Source organism: Aspergillus candidus, assembly GCF_002847045.1.
Source record: "Aspergillus candidus strain CBS 102.13 unplaced genomic scaffold BDW47scaffold_45, whole genome shotgun sequence".
Lineage (NCBI taxonomy): Eukaryota > Fungi > Ascomycota > Eurotiomycetes > Eurotiales > Aspergillaceae > Aspergillus > Aspergillus candidus.
In genome coordinates this window covers 54,636-71,839 of record NW_020194050.1, presented here as the reverse complement: position 1 = coordinate 71,839, position 17,204 = coordinate 54,636, and the positions used below count along the sequence as shown (strand labels likewise).

Here is a 17,204-nt window from a genome sequence, read left to right as displayed (position 1 = left end):
TGTTCAGTGGATGTGTGTATTTACGGTAACTGCATAACTCCCTTCACAGCTGATATAAGGCACTACAGTATATTACGATATCGTATCATACCTTACCTTACACTCTCCTCATCTCTGGTCCCAACAGTCAAACCTTCTTCGTCACTCTCGCCTCTTCATTCTTCCCTCAATCCTCCTCCATCCATCACCTTTCTTTCCTTCTCTCCCCCTTTTCACTAGACTTTCCTCATCCTTTCTTTCCCATTCTCATTCTTTCATTCCTCTCAATTCTTCTTTGACCTTTGCTTCTCAACGAACTTTGCTCAAACGTTTTGACCCCGTCCTATCCATCCTTTCGTAGCCGTCACCATGGCTGAACCAGACGACGTTGAAGAAGATCTTTTCGCGGACTTGTTAGACTCCCTTTTCAAACTCTGTTACTCGATATTGAATCATGGTCAATCTAACCTATCTATCTGTAGGTACGACGCCGATGAGTCGACAAACCGGCCGCCACCGGCTGCCCCGGCCCCGGAGGTCATCGATACTTCGCACTCAGCGCCTGCAGCCCAACCAACTGGTATCCCTGTAGCACAGACGATCGAGGGTGGTCATGACGAGTTTGATCAAACTCAAAATGCCTATCAACCGTTTCACAGTGAAGGACATAACCAGAACGGCTTCGCCAACGTGGATTCCGGGCACGCCGGGAATGGATCGCATTTCCATGGCGGGCCAGAGCCTCAAGGCACTGGTATCAAAGAAGACGGGTAAGTCATTGTTCAGCCTGTTTTGTACTGCATTGCTCGGAGAGAAGAGACAACCCCCCCTCCTATGTTCCAACCAAAACCACATCCAGTTCGTTGGGTAGTGCTCCCATGAGCGCCCTTCGCAGGCATTCGCAGGGCAAAAGAGATATGGGGAATAAAGATCGGGGTGGGATACCTCGTGCCGTCTACATCCTTCTCGAGTGTCCATTTCCCTGTCCTTCACAGTCTCGGACTCGTGCCACTGGATAGTGGACTGTATCACACCTGGGAAGGCTCGATATGATTGATGGGATGAGTGGCGCTGTGGAAAGCATTATAGGATGGTTATTTCTAGGTGGATGCTTCCGCCGCCACACAAATCATTCACGAGGGATCGAGGAAACGAGGTTGCCATCAGCTGTGGATAAAGATCTCATACACTCTACAATGATTCAGCTATAAGAAAAGAAAAGAAAGAACAAACATGAAGGAAACAAGCACAAGAAAGATCATATCGGCGGAATTCTACAGCTTCCCAAGACCCCGGCTCAAGTGAGATGATGCGTCAGCGATCCGGAATCGATAAGGCAGTTGCGAAGCGAGAGAAGTCAAGTTCCTGACTCCACGAAACCCTGGTCGCGAGCAACTATAGTACAGCAGTTACTATATAGCTTCCTTGTCGATACTTCTTGATAGAGCAGAGCAGAGCAAGGAATATAGTCCTTGACTGTGTGGTGCGCACTTGTCGAACAGTTTACCTAGCTTCGGACTCTATTAGAAAGGCACAGGAGCCCTTGGTCAGAGACAGAACAGAAAAGCAATTGACTTATTCCGCCCTGACTTTGTTTCATCAACTTGCGTGACTTGTTTGGTCGCGACGCACATACCTTTCGCCGGGAGTACCTGAGTTGGCCTCGAGTCCACTGAGTCGCCCTGTAAACCAGTGGGAATCTGCCTAGAACATGGTTGTGATTCCAGTGGGCGTGCTCTTCGTCAGTGTATACATAACAGCGACTGCCTGATGCAACCGTCAAATCTGTGAAGCGCCGCATTAGGAGCCACCAACTGCCCGGAAGCCAACATGGGATTGATCTCAGCTTTGCCCTGAATATCCTCAGATGTCGAAACCCTCATATCTTGACCCAGTCTGAACTGCCATAGCCGCCCATCTGCATCAGCCGTCTCAGCAATCACTTCCCGTTATCACTTTCTTGCTTTTTTCTCTTCTTTTCTTTTTTTTTTTCTTTCTCACCTCTGTTGGACTATTCGATGCCATGTGATTTATTGATTCCCCAGTACTCTTGACTAACAAATTGGTGGAACAGAAAAATGTTCATCGGTGGTTTGAACTGGGAAACGACAGACCGTACGTCAAGTCAACTTGAATTCGCTGTTCATCCATCAAATTGCTAACGCATAGATCAGAATCTTTGAAGGACTATTTCTCTCAGTTCGGCGAAGTCCAGGAATGCACAGTCATGCGCGACAGCGCCACAGGTCGCTCCCGAGGCTTCGGGTTCTTGACCTTCAGAGATCCGCGGACCGTCAACACGGTGATGGTAAAGGAGCACTACCTGGACGGCAAAATCGTAAGTCTTCCCCAATCTACACAACCAATGTCGCGAATCTCACACTCCCGCCAGATTGACCCTAAACGCGCCATCCCGCGTGATGAGCAAGAGAAAACGAGCAAGATCTTCGTCGGCGGCGTCAGCCAAGAAGCAAACGAGCAAGACTTCAAGCAATTTTTCATGAAATTCGGCCGCGTGGTCGACGCAACCCTGATGATCGACAAGGACACCGGCCGGCCCCGCGGGTTCGGCTTCGTGACATTCGACAGCGAAGCGGCCGTCGAAGCGGCCCTCTCGCGCCCGCTGGAGATCCTCGGCAAGCCGATCGAGGTGAAGAAGGCCCAGCCGCGGGGTAACCTACGCGATGAAGAAGACCGCCGAAACCGCCGCGGCAGGGACGGATTCCGCGAGGGAAGCCAGGCCGGCGAGGGAGCGCAGCAGCAGCAGGGCGCACAGGGTCAGGGCGGTATGCCTGGCGGTTTGACCCCCCAGATGATGGCACAGTACTGGCAGCGCATGCAGCAATACTTCGCCATGATGCAGCAGCAGATGGCGGCCGCCAACGCCGGGGGTCAAGGCATGGGCGGCGCGGTCGGCATGGGCGGCATGAACCCCGCCATGATGCAACAGCTGCAAATGAAGCAGATGCAGCAGATGCAGATGGGCAATCCCCAGCAACAGCAGTCGCCGCAGCAGGCGCAGCCGCAACCACAAGGCAGCATGAGCCCGCCGTCGCAGAGCGCGACCCCGCAAATGCAGAACATGATGAACCCAGCCATGATGCAGCAGATGCAGCAGATGCAACAGATGCAGAACCAAGGCCAAGCCGTGGACCCCCGCATGAACAGCCCCATGGGAGGAGGCAGCGGCGATCCCAACAGCCCCGGGAACTTCTCCGGGGCGCGAGGCGGAGGACCCGGCTACAACGCGCACGAGCAGATCGCCTTCGAGCAGCAGAAGTACGAGCAGCAGCAGGCCCGCCGCGTCATTGAGAATCGGGCGTTCTCGCCTTATCAGCAGGGCGGGCCGACGTCTTGGGAGGGCATGTACGATGAGGTTCCGCAGCCTAATATCCCTACGGGGCCGCAGGCTATGAACCGTGCGGGTAGTATTGGTCGTGGTATGTACCCACCCTCCTTTCCTCTCTCTTAAATCCTCGTTTCCCGATTCCAATCTGACTGACTGATATCAGGTCCCACCCCTCAACCCCAAAGCTCAGCCCCAGCAAACGCCCCCACAGGCCCCAAGAACGCCGGCAAGCCGGGAGCGAACTACCGCGGCGGTGGCCGTGGAGGCCACAGAGGTTTCCACCCTTACGCTAGAGGTTGAACATACATACATACGTCCGATTATTAGGGTTATTATCTTGTTTGTCTACAGGGGAGAAACAAAAATATGCCATGCCAGACAGAACTGGCAGGAACTATTTTTTTTTTCTTTCCTTTCCTTCCCTTTCGTCTCTTCTAAAACCGTGTCATCAATTCCATTCCAATTCCATTCTTGTTGTTGTCTTCTTTTTTAATTTGAAATTCGCTATGCTATGCTATGCTATGCTATGCTACGCTATGCTACGTCCATGGTACGTCCCTGGTTTTCAACCTTCGTTTTTTGTGTTGCATCATCATATCGTATCTTTCCTGTCTGTGTCCAGATTATAACAAAGTATTCGATAATGGAACCTGCTTTCTATTATTATCTCCTCTCATCTAATCTCTCCATTATCGTCATTATTGTTATAATGTTTTGGATTCTGGATGGGATTTTAGCTGTAGTATTGTCTTTTATCTTCCATCCATCCATTCATTCATTGAATGCCTCTGTTCCTCACCTACTTATCGAGTAAGGTAACTTGGGTCTTCGTATTTGAATGTCCACAATAAGTGTAGGAAATACACACGATGCGCTGATAGATTGGGTGTGTGCAAAAGTAATGAATGAATAACTGACTGGCCAAACTTCTATTTCCGCTGATCTGGTAGTCTGACAGCCTGCATGTAATTCGATAGATGGCAGTTTTTGCATGCCATGGTCGAAACCTAGGTACATGCATATTACGGATCATGATCCTAAGCAAAACGAATGCTGTGGATGGGCTACTCTACCCGTACAGTATTAGATGATATCACCAAGGCTAGAGCTAAGGATGAATATAGATAGATGCTGGACGAAAGGCACAGCCCCTCTGGATACTGTCAGGAAGAAGGACACCGCTCATTACTGTCAAAAAGGAGAAAAAGAGTGAAAACATGCGCATGCTATTTTAAAATGCTTGACAAGTGTCTGGACGCCTCCAACAGATCAAAAAAAAACGGATCAGACGACTTGCCAGTAGGGTATTTTTACATTCCTCGTGACCGTCCGTCGACCTGGTGGTCTAGTCTAATACGCAAACCCATAGCCGGGTTTCGTGGCCGGGCGGCCATCGGGAGAGCTCTCCCGCGATTGTCGACTTTCTCGACTCATGTTTCGACCGTGGCGGGTCTCCATGGCGTAGTCCGGTCCGACCAGTCGATCGGTGCTCCGCGTGCGATCATGCCCCAACTTCGAATCGTGCTGGTCCCGGTAGGGCGCGTACGGTCCCGTAAAGTTGAACTGGCTCATCTCGGCGTACTCCTTCCGGGGTGGGTTGTCCATCAGCAGCGACTCCCGCGCGTCGAGAGGGGTCAGATCGTCAATATCCCGTCCATTTTTCTCTGTAAATCCTCCCATGTTAGCGTCGACAGCGTGACGGCGTCGGGGAGGGTTCCACTTACCGGCTTCCTTTCTGCGTCTCGCGTGAGGGTTTTCGCGGCAGCAGAGAATGATGGCGTTGGTGGCGATGAGGATGGCCAGGATACCGGTCAACGCCGACTGGACGGCGATCAAGACGATCCCCGTGACGGTTTTGGTGGTCTGGGACAGTCCCAGCTCCTCAACAAACACCAGCACACATACCACCGACAAGACACGCACGACCTGGATGCTGATGTTGATCCACTGCGTGGATTTGGCGACGTACGGCCGGTGCCACAGCAGGAGGGTCAGCATGAGCGCCTCCACGATCAGCTGCCCGACCGACTGAACCAGTCCGTGGCCGTTCCCACCCGCGATAATGCAGCCCTTGGCAAACATATACACGATGGCAGGGACGAACAGCCACCAGTAGTCTTTCTTATAGTTGTCGTAGAAGAGGCTGTACTTCTTCCAGGTCTCCCGATCTTCGTATAGGCTCGACGCATCGCCTTCCGACTTCTTGTACTTGCGGGCCAGGTAGGTGATCTTCCAGGCAAAGAAGCACAGCACGGCGGTGAAGATAGCGAGGGTGACCGCAGCCAGCACTTTGGCCGCCCAGGAGTCCCCGCTACTCAGCTGGTAGACACAATAGAGGACCCAGATCCCGTAGAGGACGAGAATTAGATTGGTGACGGTACGACCCAACAATCCCCAGTAGTCTTTGCGGAACCCGGTGAGTTTCTGCGGGAAGGAGCCGTAGAGCGCCCACGCCTCCAGGATGACCTTGAAAAGCAGAATCCCCACCGTAATCGCGGCAATGACAATGGCAAAGATCAACAAGACGGTCATGAAGGTGTTGGCCTCGGGGATCGTCAACTGCTCCGCGTAGGCCTCCATGCCCGAGACGAAGTGTTTCAGACCCCCCGTGTCGCCGTCGCCGTCGCCACCCCCCTCTCCGGCGGACGGGTCCGAATCCGCCGAGGTGGACAGTTCGCGCGTGGCCAAGTCCAGGGCGCCGACGACCAGAGTCCACCCCCGCTTGGCCTTGGTGCCCGAGTCCGAGTCGGATGCGTTCGAGTAGACGAGTTTGGCGTCGCGGAGGAACTCGTAGCTGTTGCCGGTCAGGTTACCGCCGGTGGTTTGGCGAAAGTTGTCGATGGACTGTTGCATCTGGCCCCAGGGGATCAGGCCGGTGCTGAAGGCGAAGTTCTTGGAAAAACTGCGGTAGACGGCGGGATAGCTGACGCTGAGCATGCCGTTGGTGGCCATGGTATGAAACCACCCCATGACCTCGCCAAAGCCGGGACTGGTGGAGTGTGCGCCCGGGTGACCGGCGGTGCCCAGAGCAGAGAGCCCGCTCAGCGCCAGAGCCGCGCCGGCCACGCCGGCGGCCGCGTAGGTGACGCCGGGGATCTTCATGGATTTGCCATTGGTCAGTTCAGAGGTGATGCAGGCGATCTCCTTGCCACCCTTTTTGGATTTCAGCTGGAGTTTCGCTTGGCCGTCCAAGTCGGGGATGGCGAACGCGATGGACGGGATCTGTTTGGCGAACTCTTCGGGAATCTCCTGTGTCCCTCTGGCGGAAAAGGTGCCCGAGGGAACTGTGTTTGGAGTTAGGATATCCACGCTCTTTCAATGCGTGACTATAGGGGCTCTGAACGTACCTGGGCAAAGTTGATCGATGTGATTGTCGGCGCTGCAGGGATCGAATTCCTTGTTGTAGACTTCCTTGCCGTACGCGGTGACGGATAAGGCGGCGGTGACATTCTGTTCCTTTGCATTGGTGCCGCTCACGTCGAAGACGACTTCTCTGGTGGAGCGGGAGTAGGTGATGTGCAATTTTTTGACCTCAATCTGGGCGCCCGTCAGGCAGGTGGAGGCGCCATCGGTGCTCAGGGTATCGGCGGCCAAGGTGGTGGGCAGCAGGCCCAGGGCGATCAGGCCGAGTTGGGAAAGATAGGCAAGCCGCATGTCGGTGGTTAGACAGGACGGATATCTATGTCAATTGACAAGAATGGAGGATTGATGTGAGATTTTTCTTTTTTTTTTTTGTTTGTGGTTTGCCTTTTGGCTAGCGAGTCTCGACGAGAATTCAATCGTCGAGGAGATTAGAAAAATGTAATGGAGATAAAACCGACAGGTCGAATAGCAAACGGCCTGGATCGGAACGAACAGGATCAACCTGTATAGAACGGAAAATGCAAGGATCAAACGTTTGCAAGAGGAAAAATCGAGAAAGCAATGAAATCAGGGAACAATCAAGCGAATGATACAGAAGAAGAAAGGAAAGACGAGTCAAGTTGGCAGGTTGGAAGAGAGGTGACTAGGAGAGAGAGAGGCCAATGACAGACAGCAACGCGAGCATTCTCTCGCCCAATGCGAAGTGCAAGTCGCTGTTATCCTTCTTCCTCGTTCGTCACAGTGGCTGTGATGAAGAGAAAGGATGGGCAGCAGACTTGCAGGCAGACGAATGGGGTGTATGACCGGCGCGTACAGACCAAAAATAGGCGCGAGTCAGGCCGGAGAGAATGGACGTGTTGGCTTCGTGGGAAGCTGATCGACTGGAGATGGATAGGATAGGAGGGGAGAGGAGAGAGCGGGTAAGGAAGGAGTGCAGATGCAGGAGGAAAAAACCAACAGAGGCAAAGTAAAGACCGACAGAGGAGAAAGGGAGAAGAAGCTAGAGAAGTGAGTGAAGTGGTTGGGAGAGAGAAGTTTGGAGTCGAGAGAAAGAGGAAAGACAACTCAGGCAACAAAGTGGCGTAGTGGACTAGACAAAGAGGGGACTGATGGAGTAATTAGTATAGAGTCTGGACGTCTGGAGGTCAACATGGGCATTCTGGAATCCTATTGATAGCGCGATGGACCAGTGAAATCCGCAGAATCTCCTCCACCGTGGGAGAGACACTTGATCCATGGATGGATGGACCGGTGGATTCGTTTGATAGAAGGATCCGTTTGAAAATCCGGACTCCTGTAAGTTAGCCCAGTAGGGACGAGGTACCTGGGAGGTACCTGGGAGGTACCTAGTGGTATCGTAGATGTGACAGAATTCCCCTGAATGTCTCGGATGGGTCCTGATTGGCGAATGGCACGGCCTGGACACGGCCCAATCCCAGCTGTGGCGCAGTGGACCATCTAGACCTTCTGTATCGCTCGTATGAACTGTACCGATACCTCTAGAGGCTGTATCCATCGGTATAGATACTGTACCTCGGTGTCGGTACTATTCAGTCAGTATTCACCTTCTCCGTTCGACTCTTCTTAGTATGTGTGGTATTGACTTGACTCAAAATGAATAGTCACTCCGGAGATTGACTATTGACATTGATAGTGTAGAGTTTGTTGTACGGAGTCCTTTCCCTCTCCAGCTATCTCCGTATTCCCCACCAGACCATGTTTCATTGGTAATCTCCATCTAATTTCCAGCCTATTGAATTCGTCCTTTATTTTTATCTTTCCACATCTTGTTTTTGTTTGTTTTTCCCCTCTCCATCCACCAGAAAATTACCAACCAACCCGATGGATGGGTCGAACCCAAGTGGATCAGCGTGTAGCATGTAGATGATGCTCACCTAGACTGCAAGGATTGTCCTCTTCCCATCGGCTGGAGGGAGCATTCCTGGTTCAATTCCTTTCGCCCAAGTCCACTGCATGACGATCAGCCTGGTTAATAATATGGATGTTTGCTGTTGATGACTCTTCCTCCTCCTCCTCCTCCTCCTCCTCCTCCTCTTCCTCCTGTCCAACGTGGTAGGTACTGTACCTGATCGGTTTTTAGTTTGACGGTATGACACTAACAGACAACGCCAGCTGAGATTGTCTGACTAGTGTGGAATGGTCGATTTGACAGGCGCTACCTATTAGTTCCCTACAGGTAGGTAGTCGATTTAGCGCCGGTGTTACTGGTTGATGAACCAATGATTCAATTCTCTCCCCGTGCCTAATTATATAGCTCTATATAAAGAAAAAAATAATAATTAAATTAATCAATAAACGGAGAGACAGAAAAGATCAAAGGAGAGGGAAAAGAAATCAATTTAGTACTCATCTTGGAATACCTCCGTGTAGTCCGTGGTCCTGTACACAAGGAATACTCCGCACCGCCAATTCATGCAGTCTCTGCCGGCAGTTAAATAATAAGTATAGATGCCGTGGGAGATGTCACTACATATCTGATGACATTCCTCCTCCCTTGTCCCCATGTATGACAGGTTTGAATCAATAAGTATCCCTATACTACCTACCTAATGAGTTCATCAGCTGTGCAAGTATAAGGTTTCCTCTATTTGATATTCCAATACATACCGAATCCCCCGATTGAACCTGGCAGTAGTCGTCGTGCCTTGCAGCCGCCACGATCTTAAGATAAATATCCGTCGGTAGTTGATACTCCGAGAAGTCTGTGTACGGTAATCTGCATCTATTGTGTACGGTCCTCTCTAATATGAGGCCATAGAGTATTGGTAACCCCTGACCACCTATCGTGTAGAGGACTGCTCATGCTTGTTTAACTGACGAGTAGAGAACGTGACTCTTTGGATATCCCTAAATAGTACGACACAAGATCAATCATTATGTCTCCCCTCGTACTCGTGTTACAACTCAATCAAAGTCCCCACCAATAGCCAGATGGCCCTGAGCATCCATACAGCAATCTTATCATTCCCCACTAGGAACAATACTGCATGATAAACATATCCATCCCCGCTAACATCAAATTGGCCAGCAAAGTGAAGACCTGGCCTGTACGGAGTACTCCTCAGCAATGTTGCATACAAGCACCCGGGCTATTTCCGCGCCGCCTTCTCTTGCATCTCCCGCATCGCAGCGCGAGCACTCCGGCTCCCACCCAACTTGGGTCCCTTTGGCGGTTCCGGTTTGGCCGCCGCCGTCGTCGTCGTCGTCGGTTTCTTCTTTTTCGCCCGCCGACGGGACTGGATCGCGTCGAGGAAGTCTCGCCGGAATTGCTCGGCCACCTTATCGTCGGCCGCTTGATCTTCGCCCTCTTCCTCTTCCTCCTCGGGCTCGTCATACACGTCCACTATTACCGTTAGCAACAATAGCAAGAAGTAGGCGCTGAGATGGGACTCACGTTTACTCTCCCGTAGAATCTCCTCCACAAGCCGGTCTCTCTCGATGTCTTCGCTGGTCCGCCGTTTTCGGTTTCGCCACGGTTGCTCGCTCTTCCCGGCGGCGTCTCTGGAAGGACCAGCCTCTTCGGTATACTGCGGATGACCCTCGTCCTTCGCGAAATGCCTCGTAGCCGCTTCTGTCCGGGCAATATTCTGGAGTTTCGTCTCCTGACCCAAGTCGATCTCGTGTAACTTGCCCAATGAAGCGGGCTGTCGTTGCGGAAGGTTCAACGAAGGCGCCGGTGCCTGTCTGTCGTTTGTAGCTAGGGTATCGGGGTCATGTTTATCGGCCGGTAGATTATGTTGGAATCTCTTGGCCATTTCGGATTCTATATAGGCCATCCTTATCTTGTCAGTCTCCATCACAAAAGCCAAGCCGCGCTGGGGGGTAGATATAAGCGTGCATACGTACATGTGCTTGTCGACATCCACTGTTTGCCCGGTATGCGCCGTAAATCGATCACCCATGTGACGTATGCGCTCGTCTTCGAGCTCTTCTCCCGTCGTCATCTGTCCCTGGCCGCCATTGTTGGCTGTTTTCCGCGACGTCGTAGAGAACTCGATGCCACCCTTTCGTGCCCGATGCTGTCGCCGGAGGCGAACGACGTCGCTGGTCTGCACGCCATCGTCTGCCTCTCCGGCAGAATCAACGGGCGGAGTATTTGCGTTATGCTCGCGATCTTCGCTGGGCGATCGGGTCTCTTGTGTTTGTTCTGGACGACGTCGTAGAAACTTTCTTTTCTTGATTGGGCGGAAGAATGGCTCTTGCGTTTCCATCGTTTGTCGATAGGGTGTGGGACTGCTGGGAATGGACGATCGGTAGTGCAAGCGAACAGATGTAGAGGAAAACCGTTTAGTTTGATATGTTGAATCAGTAATATCAACCGGGATGAAAAGTATATACAAGAAAGCTTAAAAGGCGTCTGTCCGATGAGGCAAAGTGAGCTTGGGATCGGCTGAATAATAACAATGAAGCTTCCACTCCCGCCACCGTCACGTCGCGCCGCTCCCGCAAAATCACGTTCGAACCAAGATATTGTCCCTCTCCACCATCATCCCTACCTCTCCCTCTCCTCCCTTTCTCCCCGCCGAGTACAATCATCCTCCTACTCCCCACAGCACCCGTCGAGCTTGGGGTTACGTCGATCCTAGTCATTCCCTCGAATCTCTGTCAGAGTCGAACCGGAATCCTCTTGGCCTTTCCTCCCTCTGCTCACCGTGAGCGATCAATCCCCGCGGTACTCCTTGCGAAAAAGACAATCGCAATATGAACTCTTCCATTCCACCGTCTGCTGCCGAATATGGCGGAGGTTAGTGAACACTCCCCAGTAACTGCGCTGCGATTCGGGACCACCGTCTTTCTTGATTGCGTTCCTCGGACACTGCGCAGATGCGCAAGCGCTCTGTCTGAATTTGATAGCGCTTCTTGTATTCTAATCTAGGTATATACAGATGAGGTCTCCGCCATCGTACTCGATCCCGGATACTCCACAACGCGCGCTGGCTTTGCGGGCGAAGATACGCCCAAGTCCTTGATCCCGACCTCCTACGGGAAATACTCTCTCGACGGGCACGAGAAGCTGATATTCGGCGACGATGTCTTCGTCACCCCTCGGCCTGGGTTGTCGGTTCACAACCCAATGGGCAAAGATGGTATCGTGGAGGATTGGGACATGGCGGAGAAATTGTGGGAGTACTCGTTCACCTCGCGATTGACGGGCGCGAAGCCCGGAAACCCCTTGCAAAACGGACTCAATGATATTTCCGAGGGGGATATGGCGGCGGAAATGGAGGGCGTGGAGAGCTCTGAAGACCGACCTCTTGCGGATAGTCCGTTTTTGATGTCTGAGCCTGGCTGGAATCCCGCAAAGGCTCGCGAAAAGACCATCGAAATCGCGATGGAGAAGTGGGGGACGCCAGCTTTCTATCTGGCGAGGAATGGTGTTCTTGCAGCGTACGTGGCCAGGCTTTGTTTGTGTCCAATGCGTTGATAAGATTTGCTGACAGTCGGCTTCAGATTCGCTGCTGGTAAGGCCTCGGCGCTCGTCGTTGACGTCGGCGCCTCCAATATCTCGGTTACCCCGGTGCACGATGGCATGATCTTGAAGCGCGGCGTCCAACACTCCCCTCTGGGCGGGGACTACATCTCATCGCAAATCCGCGCCCTTTTCAAGTCCAACTCCCCGCAACCTATCACCATCACTCCCCACTACCTGATCTCCTCGAAAACCGCCGTCGACGCAGGCCAGCCCCCGCAGGCTAAATACAAGACCTTCCCTCCCGAAAAGGCGCCCGATGCGTCCTACCGCAACCTCCTCGAAGAGCGAACACTCTCCGAGTTCAAGGAATGCGTCGTCCAGGTTTGGCCCGGCCCCAACAAGCTCTCCGCCCTCGGCCCCAACGGCGTCTCCAACGAAGAAGTCGCCCGAGGCACCCCCGGCCGGCCCTTCGAGTTCCCAGACGGCTACAACCAAGTCTTCGGCGCCGATCGCTACCGCGTCGTGGAGTCCCTCTTCGACGCCAAAGCGGCGATCCCAGACCCCGACTCCGCATTCCCCGCCCCAACGCAGGCCCAGACCGTGCCGGAGCTCATCAAGAACGCCCTCAACGGCGTCGACGTCGACATCCGCCCCCACCTCCTCGCCAACGTCGTCGTCACGGGCGCCTCCAGCTTGCTCTACGGCTTCACAGACCGCTTAAACCAGGAACTCATGCAGACCTACCCCGGCCCGCGGGTCAGAATCTCGGCACCTGGAAACACCGCCGAGCGGAGGTTCGGCTCGTGGATCGGAGGCAGCATCCTTGCTAGTTTGGGCACTTTCCACCAGATGTGGATTTCCAAGAAGGAGTATGATGAGCATGGGCCGAATATTGTTGAGAAGCGATGCAAATAGATGATTCTTTCCGGGGGTTAGATACACAGCCCCCGCCTGTTTCATTTTATATTTTGGTTCATATAGTTATATTATTCCCCTGTTATCTCAACCTTCTCTTTCGTGAATACGTAGTTTGTCGGTTATAACACTTTACTTCCCGCGTGTGACCCGTGCAAACGGTGGGTTCTTGTCAAAGGATGAGGGGAGTCAGAATAAAACAGGCAGGGATTTAAGCAAGTGCATCTGAATAGCGGCCATCACTGTTGTTTATTCCCTGCCGATCATGCGCAGATATGAACGAGACCTATTAGCATCTATCATATGTTGCGGGACCGTGTCCATCTTGTATGGTTGTATCTATGCATATTCATACATCCATCATCTATATACACATGACTGGTGACTAGAACCCTGCGTTGAGGCAGTGGATATAATGAATTGATTCATAGATACATTGGGAGAATTGCTCATTTCACCTTTTTAATTTATGATTATATATTGGGGGATCATGTTTCTTATCTCATTACCACGCTGGATAGTACCACTCTGGATAAACAGAATATAGGACGTGTTTGTCAATTGACTATCTATCCAAAGCTATCTAGCTGCAAAATCACCCCAAGTCATTAACTCCTAACTCGCATCATTGGTATATTCATCTCGAGGTCGTCACACAGCCAAGAAACCTAGACATGCAATTCTGTTAATGTCTCCAGCCGGAGAGTGTACGACTCTTTGGAGGTCCCTCAGGTATCTATATCTCTGGTCAGCCTGCATCCTAGAGAGTGTAGTGTAGTGTAGCAATCTACTTACAGTAGGTGGCACGGAAGGAAGCGCAGTGATCACAGACTGTGCATCCCACGTGATTTCAGTATTATTACTGTTGTTGCGCCGGTGGCCGTTCTCCTTCCGCTCCGACTCCTGAGCCAGCGTCATCTGCAGCGAAAGGACGTGTATTCGAGGCGCGAAATCATCGCGCTTTGGCTTCAGCGGGTAGGTAGGAGTATCTAAAGCTTCGAGCCCGCTCGGAGGGCTCGATGTGTGCATTTTCGATCCGTCTGTCAGATACGTTGTCTGTGGCTTTTCGGGGCTCCCGCGGGCTGTCGATGGCTTTGTGCGGAATGCGCTGAGTGGCCCGTTGAGCTTTATCTGTGAGACGCGCCGGGTGACGCCTTTCTTCTCTTTTCCTACCGTGTTCTCCCATGCGTCGGCCACGCGGTCTGATTTTAGGTAGTGGAGGAGCTGGTCTTTCATCGTTTCTTGTTTCGTAGGTGTTTGGGACGCGGTGGGTTGTCGTTCGTGTTGCGTTGGCATTGGTGGTGTCATTGAATCCGGGTGGTGTTCTTTTCTGGGGTACCGGAAGGATTTGAGCTGTTCCATGGAGATGGTTCGGGCCTTTAGTCGCCTGGGGGAGGGCGCAGTCGTTGGTCTTTTCGGCGAATGGTCGACCTCGTCATCTGCGCGTGTCATTGGGCTTAGTTTAGCCTTTGAGAGCCGCTTGACGATGCTCCTCTGCACGCCTGGGATGAATGAATGGGATTTGACGTGGCGTGTGGCTTTGTCTGTATGTTTTGTTGGCTGGGAAGCACTCATGCTGGAGCGTCTCGCGTCTGGTTCTTTGTCTGCTCTGGACCCTGAACCATGCCTCTGCCTATCACGACTCTCGATGGACTGCGGCGTGCCATTAGCAGTCCTTGGAGAAATCGGATCGCATGGTAACGGCTTTTCAATAGCTGTTTTGGGTCTCTCGAAAAACCTCCCGCTGAAAGACCGCCGCAAAGTTAAGCGCGGCGTCTGCATGGACTCCCGTTCGGTCTGTTGATGGACCAGTTTCTTGCGGCTCGCTACCCCTATGCGCCGCTGCATCTCGGTGATGGCCAGGGAGAGTTTCGCAAGCGCGGCTTGGAGCTTGAGTCCTTTGCGTCGCAGGTCTGAAAAGGCCACATTCCATCCCTCTGCGTTGGATAGCATGGCGCTGACAAGGGCGGCCATGTATCCTGATAGTTCGTACTCCTTTTCTGCTTGGTAGAGGTACTTCCAAAGAGCCCTAATAGCCGCCTTCCCTTTCTGGATGTCTTTCAGACTGTCGTCGATAGAGGCTGTGAATCTTTGGATTGCATGCTCAATCTTGTCGTTGTAGTCGAGCATGGAAAGTCGGAAAAGGCGGTCTTCTAACATCTCGTCGAACGTATTTAGGTTCTGAAGAGGTAGACTCAGGTATTGCATCCGAGTATATACGTCGACCTCGACGATCAGGAAGTCTTCGGTCGTCCTTCCCAGAAAACCGTCCACCTCATCCACGTGGATTTGAAGAATCCTCAACACCTCGGTGTCTGATTTCGCAAGCCCTCTTACGAGGAGGTGAACGCCAAATAACATTTGGGAAGTGAGTTTCCAAATAGGATGATACCTGGACATCTATTAGTCTGGAAATACAAAGATGACTGAACCCTTGGGAAATCCTCTCCAACGTACCTCCCACCAGCCCTTTGAGGCCATTTTCGCCCGCAAAGCCGCTCATACTCGGCGCTTTCGAGAAGATTCCTGCGTCGTGTCTGCGCATCAATATTGACCACCCGTGTACTCCCAGCACCTCCAACAGCCTCTGATATCGACTCGTCAAATGGTCCTTGCAACTCGGGTATCGGGTGGACAGATACTTGACCAGTATGCTGGCTCCCCGCCGACGAAAGCTCATCTCCTCCCGTGGCGCCGGCAGGATGGACCCGTTGCTCCTCGTGTTGGATCAGGGGCGCCATTAATCAGAAATTATTAGCGGAGGAATGCTCGTATAGCTGGTACCCCTTATTCTTTTGCTAACTTTTTTCTTTCTCCCCGAGTCTCCTTTTTTTTTTTGTGGCGGTGTTTTGTTGTTGCACCTCTTCCGCAGAAATGTTGCGAAAAGGTCTACCTGCGCATCAAATCTGCGCTGCAGCTGTCCAGACTCTCTTTTATGGCGATACGCCGCTTGAACTGCACGGAATCAAGCTCCATTAGGCTCAAGCCTCATCGGACACGGGGACGGGCTCGTCGCTGAGACTTTTTTTATGTTCTCTTGAGCTGCTTTTCGTGAGGGGAAAAGTTGCAGTAGCTGACCTGGTGAGAGATTCCGGGGCTGTATGTAAGGAACGCTCGCTCCAGTAAGGGTAATAGAGCAAGAGACGTTCCAAGTATCCAATAGGGGATGCGAGGTACTGCAAGTGACTCTGCCAAGCAAAAACTTGATTTCTCGAGTAGCAGTCTATGGATTTAAAGAGAGGGGCTGACACGAGAGAGTTTTTGTCGATATAGAATCCCCAATTGATGCAGTGGTTATCCCATAGACCCAGTGGGGTGTAGGGTGCGAGAACAGTACGACAGTCGCAGTGGATAGATAGTGGGTGTAAATGCGGGCAAGGTAGTGAGTACTAGTAGTAATTAATCTGTCGCAGCTATACAAGCTGCGAGGTCGGAGTAGTAGGGATGAGTAGAGCGGACGTTTTATACTTGAATCAGGGGTGTTTTATTGCTAGCGCCAGCCGAAGTTGCGAGAAAAAATAAAACGAAAGATAGAGAAGAGATAAATGAATGAATGAAGCCGGTGACAATAGCAACTACGGCAGCAATAAAAGGCAAGAGTAAATCGACGAGACTTCTAAAGTAAGGTCTCGGGAAAGGGTTAAAGCCAACTTAAAACAAGCCAGCAGGGCCTAAAATAGATCTAGAATGGATCGAGGGACGCGAGATAGTCTCGCTGTCCTATCCATATTTGGGATCCTCCGTCTTAGTTTCAGGGATTTTATTTCTTTTGTTTCATTAGCCCTCTACTCAGCCGTCCCCATGGCTGCCGAAGGTCTACAGAGGATAAGCAGTATAATAGACTAGGGAGGGGTGAATAATTGGGCTAGTCGTGATCAGGAGAATGGAGCGAGTACCGTCATGTAGTTTGAGACTCCCATGGTTGGGCTGATGCTATGAATGCCAGTCGGGATATTCGCAACAGGATTCGAAACCATGTCGAAAACAACTCCACCACCGTGACACGAAACAAACCTCGTCCACGTTGCGGTAGGTGGTGGGGACTGCGACAGCATGTTGTCAATTCCTCTGGTTACAACAATGCAGTCGGGCCACTGAATTCCCAGGTTGGTTTTGGGACGATCGTATCGGTTCACCTGGTACCAGCCCTTCTAACCAATCGGA

At 52.1% G+C, this 17,204-nt stretch overlaps 5 protein-coding genes across 5 annotated transcripts; 2 read left to right on the top strand and 3 right to left on the bottom strand.

Annotated features, from left to right (window-relative positions):
• The first annotated feature begins 139 nt into the window (after positions 1–139).
• On the top strand, positions 140–4,082 carry BDW47DRAFT_110227 (heterogeneous nuclear ribonucleoprotein HRP1). Its single transcript, XM_024813674.1, has 6 exons — positions 140–392; positions 462–749; positions 2,054–2,094; positions 2,154–2,317; positions 2,372–3,419; positions 3,492–4,082. The coding sequence occupies exons 1-6, from the start codon at positions 349–351 to the stop codon at positions 3,626–3,628; spliced, it is 1,722 nt and encodes a 573-aa protein (XP_024669537.1). The 5' UTR covers positions 140–348; the 3' UTR covers positions 3,629–4,082.
• A 328-nt stretch (positions 4,083–4,410) lies between these two features.
• BDW47DRAFT_61538 (transient receptor potential ion channel family protein) lies at positions 4,411–7,344 on the bottom strand. Its single transcript, XM_024819438.1, has 3 exons — positions 6,676–7,344; positions 5,053–6,612; positions 4,411–4,992 (listed from the first exon to the last, which is right to left on the bottom strand). The coding sequence occupies exons 1-3, from the start codon at positions 6,980–6,982 to the stop codon at positions 4,679–4,681; spliced, it is 2,181 nt and encodes a 726-aa protein (XP_024669536.1). The 5' UTR covers positions 6,983–7,344; the 3' UTR covers positions 4,411–4,678.
• A 2,215-nt stretch (positions 7,345–9,559) lies between these two features.
• BDW47DRAFT_110224 (telomere length and silencing 1 family protein) lies at positions 9,560–11,087 on the bottom strand. Its single transcript, XM_024813673.1, has 3 exons — positions 10,559–11,087; positions 10,107–10,489; positions 9,560–10,055 (listed from the first exon to the last, which is right to left on the bottom strand). Exons 1-3 carry the CDS (start codon positions 10,921–10,923, stop codon positions 9,802–9,804), a joined length of 1,002 nt encoding a protein of 333 aa, XP_024669535.1. The 5' UTR covers positions 10,924–11,087; the 3' UTR covers positions 9,560–9,801.
• A 101-nt stretch (positions 11,088–11,188) lies between these two features.
• Positions 11,189–13,063, top strand: BDW47DRAFT_110223 (actin family protein). Its single transcript, XM_024813672.1, has 3 exons — positions 11,189–11,456; positions 11,599–12,100; positions 12,164–13,063. The coding sequence occupies exons 1-3, from the start codon at positions 11,414–11,416 to the stop codon at positions 13,038–13,040; spliced, it is 1,422 nt and encodes a 473-aa protein (XP_024669534.1). The 5' UTR covers positions 11,189–11,413; the 3' UTR covers positions 13,041–13,063.
• A 554-nt stretch (positions 13,064–13,617) lies between these two features.
• BDW47DRAFT_61493 (uncharacterized protein) lies at positions 13,618–16,106 on the bottom strand. The gene is made up of 3 exons (XM_024819437.1): positions 15,498–16,106; positions 13,836–15,432; positions 13,618–13,776 (listed from the first exon to the last, which is right to left on the bottom strand). Exons 1-3 carry the CDS (start codon positions 15,779–15,781, stop codon positions 13,726–13,728), a joined length of 1,932 nt encoding a protein of 643 aa, XP_024669533.1. The 5' UTR covers positions 15,782–16,106; the 3' UTR covers positions 13,618–13,725.
• Between the last annotated feature and the right edge of the window lie 1,098 nt (positions 16,107–17,204).